Source organism: Carettochelys insculpta, chromosome 2 (assembly GCF_033958435.1).
Source record: "Carettochelys insculpta isolate YL-2023 chromosome 2, ASM3395843v1, whole genome shotgun sequence".
Classification (NCBI taxonomy): Eukaryota; Metazoa; Chordata; order Testudines; family Carettochelyidae; genus Carettochelys; species Carettochelys insculpta.
In genome coordinates this window covers 247,564,832-247,589,087 of record NC_134138.1, presented here as the reverse complement: position 1 = coordinate 247,589,087, position 24,256 = coordinate 247,564,832, and the positions used below count along the sequence as shown (strand labels likewise).

Genomic DNA, 24,256 nt, shown 5'->3' with positions numbered 1-24,256 from the left:
ACCTATTGTGGAGCACCCACGGGGACACTCGAAGAAGAAAGAGAAGTTACTCACCGTAGTAACGGTGGTTCTTCGAGATGTGTCCCCGTGGGTGCTCCACTACCCGCCCATCCTCCCCGCTTCGGATCTCTGTTAGTGTTTTGCAGGGGCACCCGAGGCGGTTGGTCGAGGAACTGGCGGGGACCGGATCGCGCACATGGCCAGGAGCGCGCAAGGGAGCGGCACGCGCCGGCACATGCGCGGTCCGGCAGAAACTGCTTGGAAGATCCGATCTGCGGCGCCGGGCAAGCCCGTCACCTATTGTGGAGCACCCACGGGGACTCATCTCGAAGAACCACCGTTACTACGGTGAGTAACTTCTCTTTTCTTTCTCATGTTCCAACTCATAAGTTATGTAAGGTGGTGACTTGGTTGTCCATCCATACTTTGCCTGCACCAGCAGTCCACAGTTAATGCAGCCTTGGGCAGGGCAGTACTCCAATCAGCTCATGGCTTCAACCCCACCTCCCAAAGCTAACTTGCCTTTCATAATTTGTTCAATATGTGTTTATGTCCAGTCCAATACCCACCCTCTTCTTACCCCTTGGTTGGAGTGTCAGCGAGGAGTTGTGGGGTTGGTGGGTCAGCAAGGCTATACATCAAGCACCATCTTGGTGCCATTTCAAGGAGCGCCTAGGCTGACCCAACATTGCTGCTGAGCATAAATTTTCCAGCTTCCTTGTACACACACACCCCTAATTGGAATGGATATGAACACATCTCCAAGCACAACAGTTACAAATGGATGGAATAATGATTTTTGTAGAAGATTATCTTCAGAAAGTTGCTTAGATTTGGTATGAAGCTGGCTAATGTGCATTACACATTTCAGTCAAAATCTTAACTATCATTTTTTTTCCTTTCAAAGGTCTAGATGTTGCTGGGATGCCAGTGAAGAGTTTAACTCCAACGCTACTTCAGTCTAGGAAGAGGTTGGCTACGTCCAGTGCAAGTAGCCATTCACATACACACCTGTCAAGTATGGAATCAGAATGCTGTAGCAGTCCCAGGTGGGAGAAAGATGTACAGGTCAGAACTACTTTATTTCTCGAAGATAACTTACATTGTACATTTATACAAATATAAGGGCTCCCATACATTAACCATACAACTTTTCAAAGCACTTTCTCTCTCTCTCTCTCTCTCTCTCTTGCCTTCACTTATTCCAAAAGCAGAACTTGGGGAGAATGGGCTAGGTGCACTCGATAGTAGTAGCTCTGCCCCTCTTTGCTTTTTCAACCAAATGCTCATACTGTTCTGCCCAGTGGTAAGGGAAATTAAATTCCGCCTCTATATTGGCATGCAGTAATAGACATGGAAGAGACCCTGTGGAGTGGAGACCTTAGCTTGGCTCTTGCTCAAGGTTGGCATGTGTCCAGTTTTTGACTAGAAGACCCAGTTGAAAAGAGATCCTGGCAGCTCCAGTCTGGTTGGCAGGGCTGGTGGCTGCCTTACCTGGCTTTGCACAGCTCCCAGAAGCAGAAACATGTCCCTTGAGCACCTAAACAGAGGGTTGTTGGGTGGGACGCTACCCCCTGGCCCTGCCCCATGTGCCATCTCTGTAGCTCCCATTGGTTGGGATTAACTGGGTCAGACCGCGGCCAGTGTGTACCACAGGAGTGATGCTTGCAGGCAGGGGCAGCACACACCATGTAGAGCCCCCCACCACCACACACACACACACACACCAGTCCCCTTTCTCAGCTTGGATTCCCCCCCATATGCTGAATCCTTTGCCTCCACTCTTGAGCTCGGAGACCCCTCCTGCACCTCATCCCCCTCATTCTCAGACATACCCTAGATCCATGTGTCCCTGCTCAAGCCTCCTCCCACATCCAGATCATAACTCTGACCTCCACAGAGCCCACAACCCAGAGCCAGATCTCTCACACACTCCTGCCCCAATCCAGTGAAAGCGAGTGAGGATGAGGGAGAGCAAGTGATGTGTAGGGTGGGGAGGATAGAGTGAGTGCGGAGTGGGGTCTCCAAGAAGGTGTGGGGAGAGGCAGGGCAAAGATGTTTGGTTTTACGATATTAGAAAGTTGACACCCTATATAAACTTCATAATCTACCAGACTAATGGTTCTGGGGTCTTGACAGCCAGCAAAGCAGGGAAGTTTCATGTCTTGTGTTGTAAACAAAATCACTGTCACAATGGCTGATTCCTGGTTGATTTTTCAGTTACTTATTTTTAGAACGTATTTGTAGTGACTTTTTGTGATTGGATGTCCTGATGAACGTTTCGTGTTAAACTACAGTTTTTTGAAATAAAGTATTTTTAAGCTAGCTCAAGAAGAGGTATATTTCTATAATACTATAATTCTTAGTATTTAAAAAATTTAATGTGCTTGTTTTCAGGAAACTGAAGATGTGTGTTCTGGAACAGGCACAGAAAGTAATGTATCAGAAAAGCTTTCTAATACACAACTGCTGAAGGCAAAAGACACTACAGCCTTAAAGAAAAAGGAACTTGAGTTTGCCATCTCTCCCATTGGTAGCAATGACTCGGGCTCTAGGAATAATGCAAAAACTGAGTATTTTGATATAGGTAACACTCCTGTAATTGCATCAGATATGAAAGATCTAGTAAGAAAATGTCTTTCTGAAAATGAGGCTTGGGAAGAAAAATTTGTGGATAAAGTTGGTGTGGCTAATGAGACAGCAAAATCTTACAGTCACCACCAGTCATGCTCATGGTTGGCTGATCCTGCCAAATTCATCAAGGAGGAGGACATTGTTGAAAAGCCAGGTGTGAAAAGAAGCTTTGAAAAAGTTGACACCAGTCCATTTCAAGAACTTCACTATGTCAAAAAAAGCAATGCAGAATATAAACGCGGCTGTCAAATCTCAGAATTTCAGGCAAACCAATGCACGGGCTTAACAACAGAAATCCAGTGTTTAATGCTTTCTGGTGATGGAGGTCTAAAAGAGACCCATAAGAATGAAGAAAAAGCTATTTCTAGTCAACAAACATCAGAAAAGTCAGACACGCCAATAATAGCTAAGAACCTTATATGTGAGCTAAATGCAGATTGTGGGAAAGACTGTAAAAAGGAATATATTAATTCTAGTTTCTTATGCACTGATGATGAAAAACCGCTCGGAATTTTGAGTGCAGACTCTGATTTATCCTTTCCTGAAATTTCTGTTACAGAGAGCCATTTAGAAAAGCAGCTTTCAGATCTGGATAAGAGTATTAAAGAACTTTCCTTTGAGGAGTCAAAAACTGAAGACATGTCAGTAACAATGTCCTGTTGCCAAGATGCCTCACAAAGAGGTGAGGAAGAGAATATTATCCAGGACAGCATGCCTGTGTGCCACAAACAGGATAACATCCTGAAATGTTTGGTTGAAACTCATACTGACCTAGTTTCTACTCCCTCGGAGGAGATGATGAAAACATTGAACCTCCTTAAAAAAAGTGTTGTAGCTTTTCGAAGTTATAACAGTCCAATTAATGTGTCCAATGTATCTGAGCCATCAAGAATTAGCATGGCTTCTTTAGATGTAATAGATCTCTCTCCTGCTTGCAGTGGCTCTTACCCCATGGCTATTACACCTGCACAAAAGGGAAGATCTTATAAGGCTTACCAGGTATGTGTCAAAGTGTTGCGTTGGTAAGTGGTATGTACACGTAATCGTTGATTGAATTATTTTGTATTATAATATGAAAGACTGACGAAGGCAAGCAGAGAGAGCTTTTTGAAAAGTCAGATTTTGAGTGGATGTATGTGCATTGCCCAAAATTGCCTTTCAGCAAGCATATAGCAAAACTCCTTCATCTCCCATAATTTGGCCTCTAAAGAATGCTGTGTCACTGTGCCTTTCTAAAGAACTATGTAAGGATTTTTTTTTTGGTCTTGCTGTATGCTCTAGTTGCAATGAGAAATTTTCTTTGCACTACTTCTTGTTGTGTGAGTCATTAGGTTTTTTTGCCTGCCTTCCTTCCTTTTTCTTGACTCATCAGTGCAGGGTAAAACACTCAGCAGTGTTCAAGCATTTGCTGCTCTTGTTCATGTTGTCTCCCTTGTGCTGTTGATGCTGTGATTGATTCCGTTGTACGTGATTAAAGAGCATGTCATTATGACTGATGCAAAGAAAACCTGCTGTATGCAAGGTATGAAGTTTTCATGTTGGCTGCAGTACTCCGCATTATATTCCAAATGATGATAAAATTACATATGTTTACTAAGTATGTGTGGCCCTGCTATCTGGACTTCCAAGAAATCACATTTACATTAAGTAGCTTGTGGAAGGAAGAAAAAGTAAAAGTGTATATTTGAATCCCCAGTGCTTGCTAGTGTATTATTAGTGGGTGATGTGAAAGCTTAAGGTAGTAACTCTGAGTGTTGCTAGGAAGAAAATCTAAAGCTGACCTCGAGAGAAGGAATTGTTAAAATGTTCTGTGTTAGCAATATGTGCTAAATGGCTCTAGCACACTAAAGGAGAGTATTCACTGTGTTAACTTTAAAAAATGCATTTTTTTCTTTCTTGTGAATACTTGGACTTCTTGGATTGCTAGGTCCTATCTGATTTATTGTGAAATCACATCAACCATGAAACAGGTGTTGTAGCATGGATTTCAGCCTGTACAGAATTAGGGCAGCAACTGCTTTATCATCTGTACCAAATGGTGTTACAATTTTTTATATAATTTTTCGGGTATATATTGAGGTATAGAATTTTTATATAGTAAAACATAATCTTATGACGTCAACCTCCATATTAACCTGTATGCCTTTCTGAGCATGGCTTTGGTTGCTAATATGACTGTAGAGCATAGTGTGCACTGGATTATTCACCAAAGATAAAGTTAGAGATCAAGTGAAGGCTTCATATTTGGACCTTATGGGAATCTCTGGTTTGGAAAGCCACCACATAACATACTGTGTGTGTATTCAGTAGCATATGCTTGTTTTAGTAGGGAAAAAGTTAAGATTTTATTCTGTCAACCTTTGAGTGCCAGTATAGCTATGGAGAACATTTTGATTATCTTCAAGATCACACATCCACAGTTGTTACTGACGTACCATTTTGGGGCCATTAGCTGAAATCCCATTGTCCTCAAATGAGGCATTGTGCTATTCCACTTGAAGTAAAGCCTGCATAGGTTTAACACACTGCAGGTGAAATTCTGCCCAGTCTTGATTACTTGAGATGAATATACATCTCTGAAAGAACCCAGCTTGAGTTCCAGATCCCAAGCTGTCAACAGGATGGACAACAAAACAACAAAAGCCACATTACATATACATAAGAACAGCCATACTGTGTCAGACCAAAGGTCCATCTAGCCCAGTATCTTGTCTGCCGACAGTAGCCAATGCCTGGTGCCCCAGAGGAGGTGAACCAAAGACAATGATCAAGTGATTTGTCTCCTGCCATCCATCTCCTGCCTTCGACAAAAGGCTAGGCACCATACCTTAGCCATCTGTGGACCTAACCTCCAAATATTTATCGAGCTCTTTTTTAAACTCTGTTAGAGTCCTGGCCTTCACAGCATCCTCTGGTAAGGAGTTCCACAGGTTTACTGTGCACTGTGTGAAGAAAAACTTTCTTTTATTAGTATTGAACCTGCTACCCATTAATTTCATTTGGTGTCCTCTAGTTCTTATATTATGGAAACAAGTAAATAACTTTTCTGTATTCACTTTCTCCACACCATTCATGATTTTATATGCCTCTATCATATCACCCCTCAGTTTCCTCTTTTCTAGACTGTAAAGTCTCAGTCTCTCTAGCCTCCTCTCATATGGGACCCGTTCCAAACACTTAATCATTTTAGTTGCCCTTTTCTGAACCTTTTCTAATGCCAATATATCTTTTTTGAGGTGAAGAGACCACATCTGCATGCAGCACTCAAGATGTGGGCGTACTATAGTTTTATATAGGGGAAGTAAGATATTCTTTGTCTTATTTTCTATCCCTTTTTTAATTATTCCTAACATCCTATTTGCTTTACTGACTGCCGCTGCACACTGCGTGGATGTTTTCAGAGAACTATCCACTGTAATTCCAAGATCCCTTTCCTGATCTGTTGTAGCTAAATTTGCCCCCATCATATAATATGTATAATTAGGGTTATTTTTCCCAATGTGCATTACCTTATACTTACCCACATTAAATTTCATTTGCCATTTTGCCGCCCTGTCACTCAGTTTGCTGAGATTTTTTTGAAGTTCTTCACAGTCTGCTTTGGTTTTGACTATCCTGAACAGTTTGGTGTCATCTGCAAACTTTGCCACCTCACTGTTTACCCCTTTCTCTAGATCATTGACGAATAAGTTGAACAAGATTGGTCCCAGGACTGACCCTTGGGGAATGCCACTAGTTACCCCCTTCCATTGTGAAAATGTACCATTTATTCCTACGCTTTGTTTCCTGTCTTTTAACCAGTTTCCAATCCATGAAAGGATCTTTCCTCCTATCCCATGACCACCTAATTTACATAAGAGCCTTTGGTGAGGGACCTTGTCAAAGGCTTTCTGGAAATCTAAGTATACTATGTCTGCTGGATCCCCCCGTCCACTTGCTTGTTAACCCCTTCAAAGAACTCTAATAGATTAGTAAGACATGACTTCCCTTTACAGAAACCATGTTGACTTTTGCTCAACAAATCATGTTCCTCTACATGTCTGACAATTTTATTCTTTACTATTGTTTCTACTAATTTGCCCAGTACTGACGTTAGACTTACCAGTCTATAATTGCTACGGTCTCCTTTAGAGCCCTTTTTAAATATTGTTGTTATATTAGCTGTCTTCCAATCATTGGGTACCAAAGCTGATTTAAAGGATAGGTTACAAACCACCGTTAATAGTTCCGCAATTTTATATTTGAGTTCTTTCAGAACCCTTGGGTGAATACCATCCAGTCCCGGAGACTTGACTGTTTAGCCTATCGATTAGTTCGAAAACCTCCTCTAATGATACTTCAATCTGGGATAGTTCCTCAGATTTGTCACCCATAAAGGATGGCTCAGATTTGGGAATCTCTCTAACCTCCTCAGCCGTGAAGACTGAAGCAAAGAAATCATTCAGTTTTTCCACAATGGCATTATCTTCCTTGATTGCTCCTTTTATGTTTCTATCGTCCAGGGTCCCCACTGCTTTTTTAGCAGGCTTCCTGCTTCTAATGTACTTAAACATTTTACTATTGTTTTTTGAATTTATGGCTAACTGTTCCTCAATCTTTTTTGGCTTTTCTTATCACATTTTTACATTTAATTTGGCAGTGTTTATGTTCCTTTCTATTTTGATCACTAGGGTTTGACTTCCACTTTTTAAAAGATGCCTTTTTATCTCTCACTGCCTCTTTTACATGGTTGTTAAGCCATGGTGGCTCTGTTTTAGGTCTCTTACTGTGTTTTTTCATTGGATATACATATAAGTTGGGCCTCTAATATGGTATCTTTTGAAAAGTTTGCACACAGCTTGCAGGGATTTTACTTTAGTTACTCTACCTTTTAATTTCTGCTTAACTAACCTCCTCATTTTTGTGTAATTCCCCTTTTTGAAATTAAATACCAGAGTGTTGGACTGTTGCGGTGTTCTTCCCAACACGGGAATATTAAATGTTGTTATGTTATGGTCACTATTGGCAAGCTGTCCTGTAATAGTTACCTCTTGGACCAGATCCTATGTTCCACTCAGTACTAAATCAAGAATTGCCTCTCCCCTTGTGGGCTCCTGTACCAGCTGCTCCAAGAAGCAGTCATTTAAGGTATCAAGAAATTTTCTCTCTGAATCCCCTCCTGAGGTGACATGTACCCAGTCAATATGGGGACAATTGAAATCCCCCATTATTAGTGAGTTTTTTATTTTGATAGCCTCTCTAATCTCCCTTGGCATTTCAGCATCGCTGTCACTGTCCTGGTCAGGTGGTTGATGATCTATCCCTAGTGCTATATTCCCATCAGAGGAAGGAATTGCTATCCTTAATGATTCTATGGAACATTTTGATTCATTTACGATTTTTATTTCATTTGATTCTATATTATCTTTCACATACAGTATCACTTCACCACCTGCTCAACCCATTCTGTCCTTCTGATACATTTTATATCCCGGTATGATAGTGTCCCACTGATTGTCCTTATTCCACCAGGTTTCCGTGATGCTTATTATGTCAGTCTCCTCCTTTTGATATGAGGTACTCTAACTCACCCATCTTTATTAGACAGACTTCTAGCATTTGTGTAAAAGCACTTTAAAAAAACTACCACTATGCATATGCCTGCCCTTCCCTGACGTATTGGATTCTTTTACATGTGATTTTTTTTTTTTTTTCTCATCTGATCTGACCCATACTCTATCATCTCCCTTCTTCTCTTTCTGACTGAATTCTAGAGAATCTCTATCAATGGAGTGTCGTCTAAGAGAAGTCTCCGTCCGATCCACGTGCTTCTCTGCACCAATTGGCTTTCCCCCATCTCTTAGTTTAAACACTGCTCTACGACCTTTTTAATGTTTAATGCCAGCAGCCTGGATCCACCTTAGTTTAGGTGGAGCCCATCCTTCCTGTATAGGCCCCCCCTACCACAAAAGTGTCCCCAGTTCCTAATAAATCTAAACCCTTCTTCCCTACACCATCGTCTCATCCACGCATTGAGACTCTGAAGTTCTGCCTGCCTACCTGGCCCTGCGCGTGGAACTGGAAGCATGTCTGAGAATGCCACCATAGAGGTCCTGGATTTCAGTCTCCTTCCTAGCAACTTAAATTTGGCCTCCAGGACATCTCTCCTACCCTTCCCTATGTCATTGGTACCTACATGTACCACGACCACTGGCTCCTCCCCACTACTGCATATAAGTCTGTCTAGATGCCTCGAAAGATCCGCAACCTTCGCGCCAGGCAGGCAAGTCACCATATGGTTCTCCTGGTCATCACGAACCCAACTATCTATATTTCTAATGATCGAATCACCCACTACTAACACCTGCCTCTTCCTAACAACTGGCGTTCCCTCCCCCAGAGAGGTATGCTTGGCGTGAGAGGATACCATAGCACTCTCTGGAAGGAGGGTCCCAACTATGGGATGGTTTCCCTCTGCCCCCATTGACTGCTCTCCTTCCCTGAGCATTTCATCCTCCTTAACAGCATCGGGGCTGTCAGATTGGAGGTGGGACAGCCCTACTACATCCCAGAAAGCCTCATCAACAAATCTCTCTGCCTCCCTTAGCTCCTCCAGTTCAGCCACCCTGGTCTCCAAAGCCCGTACTCAGTCTCTGAGAGCCAGGAGCTCCTTGCATCGAGTGCACACATAAGCCACTCGCCCACAGGGTAGGTAATCATACATATTACACTTGATGCAATAAACAGGATAGCCCCCGCTCTGCTGCTGGTCTTCTGCCTCCATTTCCTCTGATTTAATTTAATTCTATATGGGGTTCTTAAGTAAAAGTATCGGTTGGGGATGCTATAAAAGATTTAAGGACGTTAGAAGTAACTAGCTCCCTCTAAACTCCCCTCTCAAAACTCCCGCCTGTTAGCAGTCGTCCTGTTTGCAAGAACGCCGGTTGCAAGCGCCCTGGTCGCTTGCCAGCAGGGTTTAAAAGGCTCTGGCCTTCCTGGTAGCCCCTTCCTCTGGCTACAGCTCAGCCAATCAGCACAGAGGTTTAAATTTCAAACCTAATCAAGGCTCACAGCTTCCAACTGCCAGCCTGAGTACACGGCCTTTCAAACAGACAGCTCAGCACTCCAAACAAGAGTAAATCTGGGATACAATAGCTGGAATCCCATGATGCCAATTCTATTTTTGATGAATATTACTATTACACTAGAGCAATTGTTAAGGAAGAATTCTCATTGATAATGAAGAAATGGGATTCACTCATTTCTGTGCTCTGGAGTAGTTAGTTATTCAACAAAAAGTGCAAAATCTGTTACATGATTGCAGTTTGTTGTGCACAGACTAGCTAATAAGCACACTTTCTGGAACTTGGAAATAAAATACTGTTAATATACAAATTGTAGCATTGTCTTTGATTATATGGATTACTTAAATCTTATATTAATAGCACTCCTAGCCATTACTTATACTAGGAGGCAGGATGGATTGAATTGAATCAAGTTTCCCATTGATACGTCATGCATTTCTTAAACAATGGCATGAATCAGATCACTAAAACATGCAAAATGCTGGACTGAGATGTAAATGAACATCTAAGAGCTTATACTTTGTGTAACTTTTTTAGATGACTTGATTTTTATTAATTTAGGAAATAGTACATAATATTCATTACTCGAGTCAAGCAGAGATGCAGCAGCAGTACAGAAGGAATAGTAAGAATTAAATTGCATGCAAGCACAATAGCACCCATATTTAACTGAATAAAATGTTTCACATTTTGGAATTGCAGCAGTGGAAATTGGGAACTCCTACATCTTTCTTACTGTAGTTTTCTGTACTATATATTTTGGTGATAGATTCTAAATTTAGTTAACTAATTAAACAAACTATAAGGATTAGCTTAAGCTAACCTTAGTTTTTTTTCTAGCAACATCTTGGGAATTTAACTGTTAAATTATGCCATTAATAAAAGGCATAGAGTCTTGAGAGATGATATTGCAAAGAGAATTTTTACTAACCAGTCGATGCACATTGTTCTTCAGATATAACCGCATCTTCATCTATATATTTTTTTCCCCATAAGTAGTTTCCTTTGTGATGTTTCATTATTGCAACTAGGTCCCACATCTTTTTGCACTACTTGCACTTGACTCGTTTCCCTTTCTTATCCAGGGAATCTAGATAGGGTCTCCCTTATTCCCAGAAGCCATAACACTTTCTCTCTAGCAAAAGCATGGGGGAATATAGGAAGCTCAGTGTGTGCTGAATGTCTCCTCTCTCTTTCTATTCCACTCCACTTCCTTTCTATGCTGCCTCCATCATTTCATACATGTTTTCTTTAAGACCACATCTTAACTACTTCCTCTACCATGCTTGAACAAGGTCCACCACCACATAAGCACAGAATAGTGTTTTCCAAACAGTGTCCCACAGAACCCTGGGGTTCCGCGAAGTGAAAATAAGAGTTCCATAAGAAAATTGCATTACAATAACATTTTATGATTTTTTTAAAAATATATAAGCATTTATAAATTTTATCAAAAACAATTTTCATTTGTGTTTGCCACAAGGGTCACTGTAATGCCAGCTTAGCCAGAGAGTGGGGACGAAGATATTGCTTTGTAACAGTATTGCAATAGCCTGTTATAAACCACAGTAAATCCCCATACTCACTATTAAATCTGTTAAGTTAAATGTGATTTTTGTTTTTAAATACGTGCAATTATACTAAATGTTGATCTCATGACCTTGTTTAGCATTTGTTTATTATTATCCTAACTTATTTGTGGTCTACTTTTGCATCTTCATATATGCCTGTTATTAGCGGTTCCACAAAATTCTTTTGCATTTAAAAGCGTCCTGTGGCCAAATAAAATTGGGAAACACTGGCACAGAACAAAAAAAAATCCTATTCATCCTGGGTGTGTCTACATGGGCACAAATCTTTGTTTCAAAGATTACTAATGAGGCACTGAATTGAATATTCAGCACCTCATTAGCATTAGGACGCTTCCAGCCGCGGTGCTGCGAAAGCGCTGCTTTCGAAAGCATGCAGCTTGGCGCAGCTTCACGGGGGTCCATTTTGAAAGGTGCAGGTCCTTTTGAAAAGGACCCCCGTGTAGCCGTGCCAAGCCGCACGCTTTCAAAAGCGGCGCAGCCGGAAGAGTCCTAATGCTATGAGGCACTGACTATTCAATTCAGTGCCTCATTAGTAATTTTCAAAACAGCCATATTAGTAATTTTCATTAGTAATCTTTGAAATATGGCTGTTTCGAAGATTTCGGCCCGTATAGACACAGCCCATGTCTGTCTACGTGAGCTATTTTAGTCTGCTGAGAAACTGATACTAAAAGCCCAAAACTTTCTAGAAGGAAGAACTGGTAGATTGACTGGACAGACTAGAGCCATTAATCCATTTTTATGAGACTGTTAAGTGTAAGTGTAGGATGTTTGTGATGCGATTTAATTGTAACTACTATTCAAAAATGAGAAGTTTAATATTGATGATTTTTAGAAAATCACTGATTCTCCCCTTCCCCCCCACACACCACCCCCACTCTGCTGTGAACGGAAATAGACTATTGTCTCTCTGTATGACATTTGTATTTGAAATCTTTTCTTTTTTGATTGGTTGGCTTTTTTGGCATAAGACACCTAATCAGGAAAATGCTGACACACCGTATAGGACTCCAAAGAGTGTAAGAAGAGGAGCTGCCCCAGTGGAAGGTGAACGCATTTTAGGAACCCCAGACTACCTGGCCCCTGAGTTGCTATTAGCAAAGCCTCATGGTAAGAAATTTTTTTATGAATGCAAGAATGTAGGTAATGTTTAAAGCATATTTTATGTACTTAGGTGCCTAAAGATGCAGATAAGTTTTTAGTTGAATTTTCAAAAAAGTCTAACCCCCATTCTTTTAAAGGGAGTTAAGTACCTTGTACTAGCACATATATATATGCAGCTCCAGAGAGCATTAGATCCAGCTCAGGGAAGAACAGGAGAGCTTCCAAAGCGAGAGATCTTGTACTGACCAAATAGCAACTCAGACTGATCATAGAACAGTTGCTAGAGTGGAACTCCCCCCTGTACATATCCTTCATAGACTTGGAAAAGCCTTTGAGGGCACTGGTAGAGACACTTTGCGGAAACTGCTGCAACACTGTGATATCTCCTCCAAAATTATTAACCTGATCCATTCAACATGCAAACCTTCAACATGCTAAGTTGTTCACAATGGTGTCTTGACAGAATCCTTCAGCATACTCTCAGGAGTGCAACGCGGTGCCTATTGTCACCTTTCCTGTCCTCAGTCACAGTGGACTGAATTATGATCAGGACAGCAGATGGCCATCAATGGGGCATTCAGTAGACACTTTTCAAACAGCTAGAGTACACTGATTTTGCTGACACTGCCCTCCTTTCACACCAACATGAAAGAAAAGATTGCAACACTAGACAAAACTGCTTCAATGACTGGACTGAGCACCAACAAGAGAGAGACCAAGACAATGAGGATCAACCAGTCCAACACCACCATCACAGTAGGAAAGGATGGCCTAGAAGATGTGGAACAGTTCACCTACTTGGAGTATTATGGCACAGACGGAGGAAGCAAGAAGGATACCAATGATGGAATAGGGAAAGCAACAGCTGCATTCAAGACTCCTCATCCCATATGGAGATGACAAAAAATATCTGCAAAGATGGAACACCAGATCTTCAACACAAATGTAAAGTGTGCTCTTGTAGGATGCAAGACCTGGCACAATAAAAAGTCTTCAAACCACAGTCTACAGCCATTCATTAACAACTGCCTGAGGAACATCCTTCACATCAAATGGCAAGACTTGGTCACAAATGAGGAGCTTTAGAACAGAGCAGGACAAGAACCACTTGACATTCAAATCAAGAGAAGAAAGTGGGGTCGGCTAGGCCAGACTCTCAGAAAACTATCATCCAGCATAGTCCGTCAAGCTCTCCAATGGAACCTTCAAGGAAAACACAAAAGAGGAAGGCCTCTGACAACGTGGAGAAGATCTACTGAGATTAAAAGACAACTGGGGTGCTCCTGTGGTCAGTTAGAAGTTTTGTCCCGAGACAGAGAGGGAGGTGGAAAAGACTTGTAGATGACCTATGCTCCACCGAGGCTACGTCTACACGTGCACGCTACATCGAAATAGCTTATGTGTAGCGACATCGAAAGTCTATTTCGGTGAATAATGTCTACACATCCTCCAGGGCTGGCAACGTCAACGTTCAACTTCGACATTGGGCAGCACCACATCGAAATAGGCGCTGCGAGGGAATGTCTACATGCCAAAGTAGCACACATCGAAATAAGGGTGCCAGGAACAGCTGCAGACAGGGTCACAAGGCGGACTCAACAGCAAGCTGCTCCCTTAAAGGGCCCCACCCAGACACACTTGCACTAAACAACACAAGATCCACGGAGCCAACAACTGGTTGCAGACCCTGTGCATGCAGCATGGATCTCCAGCTGCAGCAGCAACTGCCAGAAGCCCTGGGCTAAGGGCTGCTGTACACAGTGACCATAGAGCCCCACAGGGGCTGGAGAGAGAGCGTCTCTCAACCCCTCAGCTGATGGCCGCCATGGCGGACCCCGCTATTTCGATGTTGCAGGACGCAGATCGTCTACACGTGCCCTACTTCTTCGTTCAACTTCGAAGTAGGGCGCTATTCCCATCCCCTCATGGGGTTAGCGACTTCGATGTCTTGCCGCCTAATGTCGATTTCAACTTTGAAATAGCGCCCAACACGTGTAGCCGTGACGGGCGCTATTTCGAAGCTGGAGCCGCTACTTCAAAGTAGCGTGCACGTGTAGACGCGGCCCCAGAGTACAAGGGTTTAAGTCAGGTAAATGAAATCCAGGGCTGCATAGATCAGCATGTAAATCTAAAGATGGAAAATAAGCTGGATCTCTTTTAGCCATAATGTCTATTGTACTAGAGGATTCCAGCTTCACATTGCGAAACAGAAAGCAGTCCTCAGCCAGTACAGCTGTAGTTCTTGGAACACACTGATCAGGTTGGAAGAGTTGCTTCTCACTGAATGCCAGGTCAGAGTTCTGGGGCATCCTTGATGATGATGGCAAAATCATGGCGCACATCTCCTTTCAAGCCACTCTAGACTCAGCAATTTGTACTGTGTTGACTGCCATAACTGTAAGAAGGATCTCATGGCTGAAGGCTTTGAACCTACTGCACAAGGTCTAGCAAACAATTCAGGACTTGCCCTTCAGTGGCTCAAGGTTCTTGAAGCAAATGAACTCCAAGATGCACAGTCTCAAAAATTTGCAAGCAACACTAAAATTTTGAGCTTCATCCATTCAAAAAGGAAATTTTTCAGGCCACTTCATGCTTCTGTCATGCTCATAGTAGGCATGATTACAGTAGGTGGCCTAGGAGGAATACTAGACAAAGGCCCACCTCAACCATTGTCCTCAACTAAAAGTCCTCTGCCAACCAAGGTCAGGGCTTGGTGAAGCAGTCTTCAGACCCCAAGCTGTCTGGGTGCGCAGGGTCTGGGTAATGGGTGTACAATTACCTTTGTAGCACCTCTCAGATGCTCATGGCTCTGTATCCCCTCCCCCTGCTCCCAGGCACCATCCTCCAGTACTCTGATTGGCTATAATTCTGACCAATCAGAGCAGTGATAGGGAGGCTGTCCAGACCACCGTTGCTGGTTTTTGTTTTTTGTTTTTTCCCCCCTCCCTTCTCCTGACTGGGAGAACAGCAGCAATCAGCAGTGGAGCCTGGAGCTGCTTCCTGCTCACCAGTCTGCAATCTGGATCAGATCTGCAGTTTGCCTGATCCAGACCCTGAGGCTTGGGGCTCTTCCCGCTCCACTCACTGTGAGCCAGATTTTATGGAGAGGAGCACTGAGCCTTGAGGTCTGGACCCAGACAAGCTGCAAACCAGATTCAGACTGGGCAGAGGGGTTCACTACTCCTGATCTAGAGTCATTGTACCTTCTGAGCTCCCAAAATAAATTGGCTGATCATCTCAGCAGGTCCTTTTACAATCGCAACTTGTCCCTCTGTCTAGATATTGTGAACAACATCTATCAATCATGGGAAGTTCCCCAGATAGACTCATTCATGACCAGGCATAACAGGAAGTTCCGGTCCTTCCTGAATCGCAGATCAAGCTCATTCCTGGATGTTTTTCTTCTCCCTTGGAAGGACCACCTGCTATTTGAGCTCCAACTCATGCATAAATCCGTACTAGAAGTCAGAGGAGAGAGGGCATCAATGATACTAACAGCACTAGTGAAGCCCAGCCAACACTGGTTCACTGCACTTCTAGACCTATCAGTGGACATGCTCCTCATCCCAGACTTGATCACACAGGACCACAGCCCCACCTCCAGCACCCCACACTAGTCTACCTGATGGCATGGGAATGCCATGGCTAAACCGCCTATAGGTGACATGCTCAACCCTTGTCAGGGAGTCCTCCTCAGAAGCAGAAAACCATCTACTAAAGCAGTGGCAGGCAACCTGCAGCCAGTAGGCCATACACAGTGTGTCTGTGTAAGCCACTGCTGGGCCACCAGGTAAGTGACTTACCTTGCATCCACATGTATGGCTGCCCACAGCTTCCACTGGCTCCATTTCACCATTCCTTGTCAATGGGAGCTGCAGGAAGCAGTGGCCAGCAAGTATCTGCAGCCTCTGATGCTTCCCACAGCTCCCATTTCCAGGAATGGTGAACCGTGGCTGCTGGAAGCTGTGGGCAGCCATACTTGTGGATTCAAGGTAAACCTATCTGGCGGCGTCCCAGTGTGTTATCCTGATGCGTCTGCCCACCACTGCACTCCAGCCATGTATTTGGCTAAATGGAAGATAGACTCCATTTGCTCATTACAAAAGGCCATTTCACAGTTGCAGTCATTGTTTTTCTTTTATGCGGGGCTATTTTCTGCACCTGAAGCAATAGGACCTGTGGGTGTAGTCAGTAAAGGTGCTTCCCTTGCAGGTTCAGCCAACCAATCAGTGTAACTCTTTCTAGCAATTGTGGAATGGATTTCAAGTCTTGAAGTGACATCCCAAAGAATTTCCTCATGCATCACAGCCTGTATGAGAACAGGCTGTGACCTAACAAAGATACCTGGCTTGGCATAGACAGCACACTCCACAAGGGCAGAAGCATCATTGGCAGTGTTCCTGATGCAGGTCCCCATTAAAGACGTCTGCCCAGCAGCAACATGGTTGTCAGTCCACACCACTACATCATGTTAGGCCATGACTCAGCAGGCCAGAGATGATGCTACATTTGGCAGAGCAGCGCTGCAGTCCACAACTTGGTGAACTTCAGTCCCCTCTCCCAGAGTTAATGCTTGGAGTCACCTACTTGGAATTGACATGAACAGTCACTTGAAGGAGAAATGTAACCTCTTGTAACTGTTGTTCTTTGAGATGTGTTGCTTATGTCCATTCCAAGATCCACATGCTAGGAGACTTGATAGAATCCTACTCTATTGAAGTAGACCAAGCAAGAAGGAATTGAAGACATAGTGGATCAGCAGGGACCTATACCACGCCACAAAGCCACAACTCCATGGGGTTCCACAGCTGAGTCAATTAAGTGACCCCTGGGAAAGAACAACAGTTGAGTGTGGCGCACACGCATTTATTTGGAAGGGATATGAGCAAGACATCTTGGAAAAACAGTTTGGAAAAGGTAGGTAACTCTCTTTTGCTCCTCTCTAAATTTCGTAAAGCATATTGAGGTTAACTCCTTTTTTAAAAAGTGTTTGTAGTTATAGTTAGTAACTCAAAGTATCTCAGTGTATTAAAGCAATGAGCAAGAAATAAAATTTTTCTCCAGTATTGGATATAATTGACAATATTTAATGAATGTGTACAACAAGTAATATATTGCCATAAGCTTAATATGGATAACTGTTTTTTTTACATGCAGGAATTCTGATGTCTGGTGAGTTTGACTCTAAAGGAGTGTTCAACTAAACTATAAACAGTCAAAGTATAACTAGATCACATTTTCCAAGTAAACCTTGTGTAGCTAAAGAAATTGCACATATATAGCAATAAGAGACCCATATAATACCACAAGAGACTCGACTCAAAGAGAAATTTTTAATCTCCCTCTTGCAGACGACTGAAGGCTATGCTTACAGCCTTCAGATGCAAGTCAGTACCCACCACTTGTAAATACATTTTCACTATCGGGAAGTAAGCCACAAAAGATGTACAAAATAGGAGATGATGGTGGGAAATGATCATTCAGAATGACTGGTTTAAAATTATCAGCTGTTCTGGACCAGCTGATAATGTATGCTCATTTATGTGGTTAGAAAGTTTGAGATACTTATAAACCTTATTTGTCTTTCTTGCCCCAAAAATAGATGACAGAAATTCATTTCTACTTAGAAGGGTTGTGATAAGAACATTTAAAATTATTTGTATATCTCTAGACCATGAAATATTTTTAGTATTTTTTGTCCCAATTTGTGATCTTATTAAACTTTGACTTATGCTTCTAATCTTTCCAAAACATCCAAGTATATTGGATGTCAGGGATGGGATCTCACGGTATGCTGAGCTGGGAGAGGTGCTATAATTGCTGTGTCTGGCAGCGAAATGTGTAACTGACCTATCTCTTTGGTTTATTAAGCCATGAGGTTAGAAATACAGAGAAGCAAAAAGATAAAAAGCTTTTTCCTTGGGGGTGAACTTTTTTTACAAGCTTTGATTTTGGGCCAAAACATTTTTGCACCAAATGAATCCTGTATATTTATAAAGTGGAGTAGGCATGGCTTAAAGATGCAGAAAACAGAATGCATGCAAATGTTGGACTAGTGATGTCTGGACTGTTTGTCTGCTTGTTTAAGTGGGTTGACTGCACATGTTCGTCCAAAGCCTGTATGCTTCCCAGAAAAAAACACATGAGAACAGATAAGTAGCTTCACATTGCCCTAATGAACTTTAGAACAGTAGAACATTAATCCATTTTCCTCCATGCTGGTGCATCTCTACAGACCAGTTCAGTACTGGCAGAAATGGGTTTACAGAAAATAAATGTCAACATTTTGCGCTTCTGTACTTGCTTCAAGCAACTGGTAGTTTGTGGAATTACAAAGTTCACTCGGACTTTAATTCCAGAGGAGCTGAGAAATTACAAATAACTGTCTCCTACCACAAGACAGCACTTTAAGTGAGAGAGCCTATTAGGCACTATCAGACTCGTATGTACAGGAGTTTGCAGTTATGCTATTCCTACACTATTCTGTCGTCAATAAATTTTACTCTGAATATTAACATGAAGCTACAAACATCATGACTAAAATAAATTTAAAATCTCTTGTCACAGTTATCAGAATACAACTTGTGTTTTGTCTGTTTCTCAGGATTTCATAAACTTATTTCCCAGAAAGCTTTTCAGGGCTTAGAATTTTTTTTTTTAAATTTTTCCAGTGTTACACTTGAAATGATTGTTAGCAAATGTTGTTGACCCTTTGTGTTTGTCACAGTACAACTTATTCAGGAGCGTCATCCTTATGCTAACTGTCGTCTTTACCTTTTTTCAGGTCCCGCAGTAGATTGGTGGGCTCTTGGAGTCTGTCTGTTTGAGTTCTTAACAGGAATTCCACCCTTTAATGATGAAACACCACAACAAGTTTTCCAGAATATTTTGAAAAGAGGTAGTTCATTCTCATTGAAACTGATGAATTCAAAGTTTGCTGTGTTATCTGAACTGCTGACAGTCTATATCTTTCTACCTGTAGATATTCCTTGGCCTGAGGGTGAAGAACAGTTGTCTAGTAATGCCCAAAATGCAATAGATATTCTTTTAACCATTGACACTACCAAGAGAGCTGGACTGAAAGGTCAGTATTTATTACACTTTTTGCATTTTACTTAAATATTTCAAAATGTCATGGTTCCTGCTTTAGCACTGAGCCTGAGTGCTAGAATACATTGAAAATTATGGTATCAATTATACTGTTTGTGTAGATAAAAGGTGTTTTGTGCTAAGAGGTTTTATGCTGTTGAATAAGAAAAGCAAACAATGATTTTTACTTGTATACATTCATGCTACTTGCAATTAATGTTTAACATTGTTCATGTTTGACTTACCAAAGTACAATCTATCCAACTCTTCCTGAAAACAGATATTTAGTGTCCAGTTTGTCTGTCCACCCAACAAAAGACTGTTGAGCTCCTGTGAGTGTATTGTCTTGCTTTGTAGCACAGTTGCTTTACATACATCTTAGGGAAAAAAAGGAGAGAAATCCTTGGAGAGAATTTCCTTTGAGAACTTTGGAAGGATTAAGTAGAGTCCAGCTAGATCCATAATGAGACCCAGTGGCTGAAGACTGGAGGCAGACAAACTTTAAAATATAGCTATTACACTGTGACCTGTGATGAAACATTGGAACAAATTATCAAAGGAAGTGGTGGATTCTCCATCTCTTGATGTCTTTACATCAAGAGATGCCACTCTGGAAAATAAACTTTAGCTGAACACAAGTTATTGGATTAATCACAGGGATCACATGATGTTATAGCTTGTGATGTTCAGAAGGGTGGACTGAAAGGTCTAATGGTCAGTGAGATTCTACAAAGAGCTGCAATAGTAACAGAAGTATCCCTACTGCTGCATTAAAGGCCTTTCACAGATAGGCCAATATCTCAGCTGTTACGGCATTTTCGTGGCATCGGCTATTATTGTAACTAATAACAGATTCACTGTCATAAATCAGAAACCCTGACAGGTGAAGGAATTCAAGGAACTTGGTTGCATCATGGGGTGTGGATGGCCCGCCAGTCACGTCAGTGATATTTTCAGATGAGAAGTTAAACAGGTAGTAGTTTTAAGAACACAAGCATTCACAAGCATTGAAAGTTTTTCTTGATAAAACATCTTTGACTGCAGCCTATTGTCAGTATGTCTTTTTAAGGGAACCATTAACGTTCCTCCAAGAAAGGGCCCAGGCATTCTCCCAGCCTTTGAGTTTCCAAGCAGTCCTCAGGTTTTTGACACAAGCTCTATTTCTCTAACCTAAACTTGCCCACATTTCACATGCTGGAGTTTATTACAGATTTGGTAACCTGAGTAGTACTTCATAATATGTGTAGAGGAAGAGTTGAACATTTTCTCCTGGAATAACTCAAAACCATCCAGATGATGAAGATAAAGTAGACTAATGGATGCTCTCTCAAACTGGAAGAGGGAGCCCCATGAGAGAATCAGAAAATACTATAATTCGGTCTTGCCCTCAAAGTTAGGGAAGAGGGACTCAGGGGTCTGGTTTCTGGATCAAACTAAAGTAGGTTTTCATCTAAGTGGAATTTAAAAATTGTTTGGGCAGGTGCCCTATGTTGAAGTGACTTTTTTTTTTTTCCTTTTTTCTGTGCCATGGCCAGTGTATGAAATTTCATACAAACTCCTTTAGTTCAGAATCCATGGCAAATACAAAATTCTTCTCTATAACTGAGAAGGTTAGTTTGTGTAGTTTGCCTGATTCCATTGGGTATTTGACTGACTTGTCCTCACAGTAGCTTAAAATAAACCACCCTTCTTTCAGTCAGCCTTAAAAGTGAAGTAACTATTATGCTAATTTGAATGCAAATAGGGCATCTTGACTAAACAACTCTCACTGGCTGTTTGCAGTGTAGGCTTTTAAATGCCTAAAGAGCTGGCAACTGACATGTCAATGAGATGGCTAAATGAGTCTGTTCACAGGAGAACATTTACTATTTTGTGCAAACTTTTGTTTTAGAGCTGAAACGCCATTCCCTCTTTCATGATGTAGACTGGGATAATCTTCAGCATCAAACAATGCCTTTCATACCTCAGCCCGATGATGAAACAGATACCTCCTACTTTGAAGCTAGAAATAACGCTCAGCATCTGACTGTGTCTGGATTTAGCTTATAGTATAGAGAAAATGGAACTTTGTCCAAGGTTTTGCACATTTGTAAACTACCCTTAAACACTAGTTTGGTCTTGGTTTTCTTACCAAACTTAGTTTTTTAAAACAATTGGTCAGTCTGCTTTTAACTTATGTATCCTTTTGTTCTATAACAAAACTACTATACAAAATGTTTAATTACAAATGGCTCCTTGTTTGTATTTATCTTAATTTCTGCACCTTATTGAAAGCCTATATATGTATTTGTAAAGTTAGTAATGACACTTTCACACTTGGCAAAATATTGTCCTTTCTCTTGCTGCTGTGGAGTACTTCCATTTGTAGGGCTATTTTGCAATTGAACATGACAGAAAATGTATGCTAATTATTTACCTACCAGGATTCAATATGTTCATAATCACATTTGGGATAGGAGCTTTCAGACCAATTTGGAGCTGCATCCATAGTGAAAATGGAAGTTTTTTAGGTCCCAAGGCACTGTTATTCCTTAGTGAGCTAAGGATGCCAAAATAGCTCTTAGGTCATATGCTCCCTACTTGACTGCTGAGGTATTTGTGTTGTAAAACTGAACTGCATTTTTACTGCCAACACTTTTTTTTCATGTTTATGTATGGAGTAAAGGAAGCTTATAGCAAATTTAAAAAAAAAAACAAAACTTGAGTTTGAATGCATGATGGGATGGTAGACTGAACAGTTTATTTTAGTGATTGTTTATTTTAAATGTAGAAGATGAGGATATATATTTGACTTTCCTGTATCATTCAGCCAGATGTTTAAAAAACTGTATGCTAATTAAAACATGAATTATGTATATTCAGGTCTATGTAATGTATTGTAAATTAACTAATTTGAGATCATAACTTCGATTTCAATAAAACAAGTTAAAATTAGGACTTTCAGTATTAAACATTTTAAACAAGGGTATATAAGCTGTATGTTAATCTCTGCATTTTCCCAATATATTATCAGAAATGTAACAATACCTACTTTTGTTACAACTGTTTCCTTTTATCTTTAATGGGAGGCACCATTACAAAAAGATTAGCTTTAACACTTTGTTTTATTCAGTTCATTGCACAGTCTTCAATTTCCAGCTTCACTGTTTACTTGGAAGTGTAGAAGATTCATGCTGTGCTGTGCTGTAATTTGGCTACTGTACCCCCAAAACTGATCACTATGCTAGCCACATGATTACTTTTCAAGCATGGCATGGAACTGACAATTGAGGCACAACAAACAGATTGACTGTGCATATCTCATGTTTCCTGTCCCACAAGGCTAGTGAATAGTGTGTATTAATCGTGCAGTTGCAAGATTTTCTGCTTCAAATAATCAAAAAGCGTATGAAAGAAATACCATGGCCACGTCTACACTACAGGCATCTTCTGCAAGATCTTTCAAAAGAGCATGTCCCCACGTGCACACAAGCAGATTTGAAAAAAATCAATCCGCTCTTTCAAAGAAAGGGGTCAGGGATGGAAAAATCCTGCACCATGAAGACTTTATTTTTTTTTAAATAAAAGGGGGGGAGGCTGGCCCATGGAGTATCTACACATGCTTTTTCTTCCCTAAAGAAGCTTTTTAAAAGAAGTGTTTTTTTTCCTGATGCAGAAGAGGGCTTCCGAAAGAGGAGCCACGGTCTTTCAACTTGAAATTGAAAGAGAGCAGGTTGTGTGTGGGCGTGCCATGTGTTCTTTTTTTAAAAAAAAATGATTTTCCAAAAGAACTTGCTAGTGTAGGTGTGGCCACTGTTCTGTCTCAGAAGCCAACAACTTGCAAAAAGTCACTATCATAGCTGATTTCTTGATAATTCACAGCAATGTTTGTATTGTAATTTATCAATGTCTAGGAACTTGTGAAAGTATGGTATGATGAACACAATGGAATAATGAGCTAACAAGCTACACTATAGCCCGTTCACTGAAGTGTCCCTGAATTTCTATACATTCACAGGTCACTGAATGTAAATTTATGCATCTAGCAGCAATTTAAATGGTGGTTGCCTTTCTAAATGTTGAATATAATTTGTATTTATGAAGGCATATGATTAGGACTTTTTGTCAGAGAGAAAGAAGCTGGAGATCATAACTGATCCTTTTTCATAAGACAGGAAATGCAGAATTTGTATCTAAAATGTCCCAATCTCTCTCTCAAAAAAAATTAACCTGAGGTGTAAAGTACAGCCTCTGAAAATGTCATGACATTAATTTATTTTGCGTAAGTTAGGGATAAGAAAATTAGTCTAATTGGTAACACTTTTTGATGCATTATATAAAGAAAGCTGTATTTCCTAAGTCAAGCTGAACACCAAAACTAATTTTAGTATTCAGCTATTAAAAAGAAACAAGATGCAGTGATCAATTTAGCATAAATTTAGTTCATACTGCTAGCAAAGATTTTGGTTTTGGCAAGATGTTCTACTAAATATACCAGTTTATACTCAACAAGGAAGTGTCTAATTTGTAAAGGATCACAAATTGATATGAGCTTTTATTTAAAGATCTTTAAAATTAGTGTGCACCATGAATGACAAAACTAAGTGTTTAATCATCTTGACACTAATACATAAATATACAAAAGAAATTAAATCACTAAAACATGTATAAACAAGAACCTGAGTATCTGTCCATTCTGTTATTTAGATGTTTGTTTTACTCTAATAAACCTAATAAGTCAAATTATGGGAATTTTTTGCTACACTAAGTTTTTTGGAGATAAGTCAGGTAACA

At 41.0% G+C, this 24,256-nt stretch overlaps 1 protein-coding gene across 1 annotated transcript in view; it reads left to right on the top strand.

Moving 5' to 3' along the window:
- The window catches only part of MASTL (microtubule associated serine/threonine kinase like), a 38,566-nt gene extending 15,631 nt beyond the window's left edge, over window positions 1-22,935 (top strand). The window contains exons 5-10 of the mRNA XM_074984904.1: window positions 908-1,068; window positions 2,398-3,633; window positions 12,262-12,400; window positions 19,179-19,292; window positions 19,377-19,478; window positions 21,375-22,935. Coding sequence (XP_074841005.1) covers window positions 908-1,068; window positions 2,398-3,633; window positions 12,262-12,400; window positions 19,179-19,292; window positions 19,377-19,478; window positions 21,375-21,532 — 1,910 coding nt within the window. The 3' untranslated portion in view covers window positions 21,533-22,935. The remainder of the gene's footprint in view (window positions 1-907; window positions 1,069-2,397; window positions 3,634-12,261; window positions 12,401-19,178; window positions 19,293-19,376; window positions 19,479-21,374) is intronic.
- The last annotated feature ends 1,321 nt before the right edge of the window (window positions 22,936-24,256 follow it).